The sequence below is a fragment of the Nicrophorus vespilloides genome, unplaced genomic scaffold (assembly GCF_001412225.1).
Source record: "Nicrophorus vespilloides isolate i.1.1-1 unplaced genomic scaffold, Nicve_v1.0, whole genome shotgun sequence".
Taxonomy (NCBI): domain Eukaryota; kingdom Metazoa; phylum Arthropoda; class Insecta; order Coleoptera; family Silphidae; genus Nicrophorus; species Nicrophorus vespilloides.
Window position 1 is genome coordinate 102,392 of NW_017100110.1, and position 4,867 is coordinate 107,258.

Consider the following 4,867-nt stretch of genomic DNA (forward strand, 5'->3'; position numbering starts at 1 on the left):
AATAAAAGATACAGTCGGCATTTCGATATAGTCGGGATTTCGAACATCGGGATTTTGATTGTCCGGATTTCGATCGTCATGACTTCGATTGCCACCGAATTATAATAGAACAAAGAAATGTGACAATTATGTGATTTAATGGAGGTAATCCAAGTTAATCGAATTAAATGTTGTCATATTTTTTTATCGACCCGAAATTGACCCGTAGGCCCAAATCAACTCCTGCAATATTGATCACTTTGGTGACCACTGGTTTAGAGGGACAAAGTGGTGTAGGAATCTAGAATTTCGTGACACAATACGAGGTTTTAATATAACTACTACTTTTAATATGCTTAAACAAACATAATTTGAGTAATACTTACATAGCATTAGTGAAAACTTTGCTAGGTGTTAAGAAATTGAGTACAAATGAACTATACGAAAAACTTGTCGATCGGTTTTTCAAAAAATATTTAGTGCTCATTTTCGTCAAATCGAATCGTTAAGATATATATGTACAATGGAATTGTATAAATCATTGCAACATAATAATAATAATTCCAAAAACAGCAGTACCTTACGTAGTGCAGATTGCGCCAATATCCGGTATAATTTTTTATGTCGTATAATTTTATTCACAATCTGTTCATCAATGTGAACATTGAGTAAATTTAAGATCGCGGTTGACATTAAATGGATAATCTTTCCCGGCGGATGATTTGATTTTTTTAATTTGTTGGTTGTCTGTCGTCTTGTAGGTTAACTTCAGTCCATCTGTGATAAACAATGGCCCTATTGCTGCAAGCACCGAGAGGGCTCACAAAGGGCCTGGCTTGACCAGGATTTGAACCGGCGCCCACTAAATCGTGGGTAGGGCGACTTAACCACTCGGCTATTAGTGAATAAAATATGCCTCAAATGTAGTTTTAATTATGTTTTAAATTTGTATAGCAAACTCTGAGAATATAACATATGCGGTTGTATACTTGAAGAACTTATATCCCGGTTTATGAAAACTAATGAAAATATCAAGGATATTTTGCTTGTTTCTATATTATATTTAATAATCAATTATATTTTATGAAATAGTGTTGGGGAGAAATATTGTAATTTCATTTCTGTATTCATAATGCTAGTTTATTATGGATAAGTTATTTTGAAAATAAAATTGGACTGGAAAGGGCTAACTACAATATTAAAAATGAACACAATTAGTTATATAGTAATGATTCTGAACGTTGAAATTATAATAACTAATATGTACTTTATAGCTATGCGCGTAATAGACATTTTACGATTTTATTTTTTCCAATAAAAACGGAAAGTATGGCCAGCCTATTAATATATATTTTTTTATTGTATGTTAAAATTTATTTATGTATAAATTTTATAGTTTTTCTCTTCTTCTTATGTATCGATGTTTGGCCAATAAATTATTATTGTTACGGAAAGTATTATACAAATATTAACAAAGCGTTATTAAAAAATAACAACGTTAAATATAAGACAATTTAATCACTAAATTATTAAATAAAAATAAAGTTATAAATTTATTTAAATATTGTTAAACATAATTCGTCAAATTGATGGATGATGGCTATTATGAATATATAATTTCTTTATAATTAAATTATAATGTATGTAGTTCCATAGCTAAATTATTGTTGAAATTCTTATTTCTGGTTGAGATTTATAATAATAATAATAGAAATGTAATATAAATTAAGAAATTTATAGACTCTAATAATATATTATTACGATATTAATTTAAAAATCAACCCATAAAAATAAAATTATTCGTTAAAGTGGTCATTTTTTATGTATTTCGCGTCAACAAAAAATGTTTCTGTCGTTCCGTTCCCCTTCTGATTTGGTGATTGTTTTTCCTTCTGATTCGTGGGATTGCTTTCTAGTTCAACGAAAGAGCCGAGAATGCTGTAAAAGTCAATCAAATCAATTAATAAATAGAGTATCCTATAATCCGGTGGATGCGAGCCGAAGAGCCCTGGCGTGGAAGAGAGACGGAGGGAGAGTGGGTGTTATGGCGAACACTTTTCACAGCACTTTTTCGCATAGTGACGTTTGCGCCCGGGCACCTGGATCGCATATAAATAGGTTGTCCCTCGCTGGACTCCTCGCACACATCCTTCGACTTTCCAACGAATAGTGTTCACTAATCCACCACTGCGAAGAACTACCCCCAGGAAAATGTGGAAGTTCACCAATCTCGCTCTGCTGCTGGCGTTCTGCATGCATCAGTCGTTTGCTTTTCCATCGGTAAGAAAAAAAAAATCTAAAAATTTTATTCGACTTCATTCAATTTAGATATTCAATTTACCTTTTCGTCGTACATGAGATAGACCATTTTTTTTTATCAAATAACAATTTTACAATATATATTACAACTTTCCTAACATAATAATTATTAATTTTCAATATTTGTTACCAAAAAGTTAAAAAAAAACAATTTAAAAATGCTTTATTAATGAAATCGCAATTCAATTAATATTTACAAAAACCAATAAAGTGAAATGACTTCATTAAATAAATCTATATAATTTTAATATCTTGGAGCTTCAATCTACCTTTTCAATGCAAACAATTAAATCGAACGACATGAATTTATAATTCTCAATTAAATTCCTCATTTTAATATGCATAAAGAATCGTGTAGTTTATATTTACGGTATGAATGCTTCTTATCAAATAAATGCTTTTTTCGTTCAATTTTAAAAACTTTTTAGTAGGATTTAATAATATTAGTATATTGGCAATAACATCTGGCCAAAGTATACTTTCCCATATCATGATTTTTTTTGTAATAATTAGTTATTTCAATTCAAATTATCATTTTATTATAATACGTGTATTTGACCGCTTTTGTGATATTTGTGCTTCATAAAAAATAAAAACAAATAGCCATATTTGTAAAATCAACAAGGAAATCATTTTTATTTATTTAGCAGTAGTAACATTCAATAATAAAAAATAATTCGTAATGCAGATTTTTTTCCAATATAATTAATAGAATATATGATTTATCTCTAAATAGGCTCTATACAATGCCACGGTATAGCTGTTGATGTATATACATTTATTGAAGAAAATATATACAAGCCCTTTTTCTTAAGATGATGCTTTTACATTCAAATATATACTATAAAACGTCGATTATTCGTGGTAATTCGGAAATTTTAAAGCACATTTTAAATCATTTTAAACGATAGATTTGTAGAGTATTGTTTAGCCTATAAAACAAGTAAACACGAAGGCGGCCGCGATCGCAGCAAAATGAGATCCGAATAATCGCCGTTTTACTGAAATGGTTGAAAATCGGTGAGTTCATGATTTGGTTTAATTATTGCTATAAATTGTTAAAAATAAATATTTTTGTTATATTGGTTTATAATAATTGAGATATAATCATGAATTGTTAATACTGAATATAATAAGTTATATAATAATAATAATCTTTATTGTAACAGTCAAAAATAAAATTAAACATTTTTATTCACAACAATAATAATAGTAAAACAAAAGATAAACTGTTACATATAGGTCTTTCTGTCCTGTTATATAATAATTTTATTGAAATGCGTGAACTTGACATATTTTGTAATAGTAACTTCATTAGTATATTCTTCTTTTGTTAAGTATTAACTATAATACAAATTATTACCATTATTACCATTAAGATTTTTCACAAAATAGAATAATTGTATGGGGGGAGAAACTGCGTTGAATGTAATGTTGAATTTAGTTATACAATAAATTTAGTTAATTATTTTTTTTATAGAGTATATTCAATTAATTTAATTAAATCATGTAAACAGTATGCATTTCTGGTCTTGAACTTGGGAAACTGTACATGCAATCAACGCGCAGTTTGCATTGGACTATCGAATTTTCGTACACGTGCTCTCGAAAATCAATCCTGAGGGATCCAATTTCGTGGATGGGATCTGATATCAAACTTTAAACATTATCGAATTAATTCATTGTTTTTTTATTACTATATTCTTTTCGTTTCTGCAGGAATACAGCGAGCAATTCTACATGGGTCAGACTCCGAATTTCAGTAAGTAGATACATGTACATGTTCTTGTTGGTGCTGTTGTATTTTCAATTGCACATGGAAAATGATCTCGCCTTTGTCAATGCAGTTTCGCGTCGTGTGTGGCTTTCGTGTTTGTGCTCATGGCGGATGGCGTGAATTTAATGCAATAATTTTCTTTCTTTCTTTGCACGAAGTCAAGTGGCGCGCATTGGATGGAATCGGTGGTGGTAATTTGAATGGAAGAGCCTTGGATGGAATCGGTGGTGGTAACTTGAATGGAAGAGCTTTAGATGGAATCGGCGGTGGTAATTTGAACGGAAGAGCCTTGGATGGAATCGGCGGTGGTAATTTAAATGGAAGAGCCTTAGATGGAATTGGCGGTGGCAACTTGAATGGAAGGGCTTTAGATGGAATCGGCGGTGGTAATTTAAATGGAAGAGCTTTAGATGGAATTGGCGGTGGCAACTTAAATGGCCGTTCATATCTGTTATACCGATTTGGTGTTAATCACCGTGCTTTGGATGGAATTGGTGGTGGTAATTTAAACGGAAGAGCTTTGGATGGAATTGGTGGTGGTAATCTGAATGGCAGAGCTTTAGATGGAATTGGTGGTGGTAACTTGAATGGCAGAGCTTTGGATGGAATTGGCGGAGGAAACCTAAACGGAAGAGCTTTGGATGGAATTGGCGGAGGTAACTTAAACGGGAGAGCTTTGGATGGAATTGGCGGTGGTAACTTAAATGGAAGGGCTTTAGATGGAATTGGTGGTGGTAATTTAAATGGTAGAGCTTTGGATGGAATTGGTGGTGGTAATCTAAACGGCAGAGC

General features: G+C 31.4%; 1 protein-coding gene across 4 annotated transcripts in view; it reads left to right on the forward strand.

Moving 5' to 3' along the window:
• The first annotated feature begins 1,998 nt into the window (after window positions 1-1,998).
• Window positions 1,999-4,867, forward strand: part of LOC108568460 (glycine-rich cell wall structural protein 1-like) — a 4,475-nt gene continuing 1,606 nt past the window's right edge. For 2 of the 4 annotated variants that reach the window (XM_017929567.1, XM_017929568.1), the window contains exons 1-2: window positions 1,999-2,259; window positions 4,018-4,060. In XM_017929567.1, the coding sequence (XP_017785056.1) occupies window positions 2,191-2,259; window positions 4,018-4,060 (112 nt within the window). In that variant the 5' untranslated portion in view covers window positions 1,999-2,190. Of the gene's footprint in view, window positions 2,260-4,017; window positions 4,061-4,233; window positions 4,863-4,867 lie in introns of all 4 variants that reach the window. The other 2 variants (XM_017929566.1, XM_017929565.1) reach the window with 2 other exon arrangements.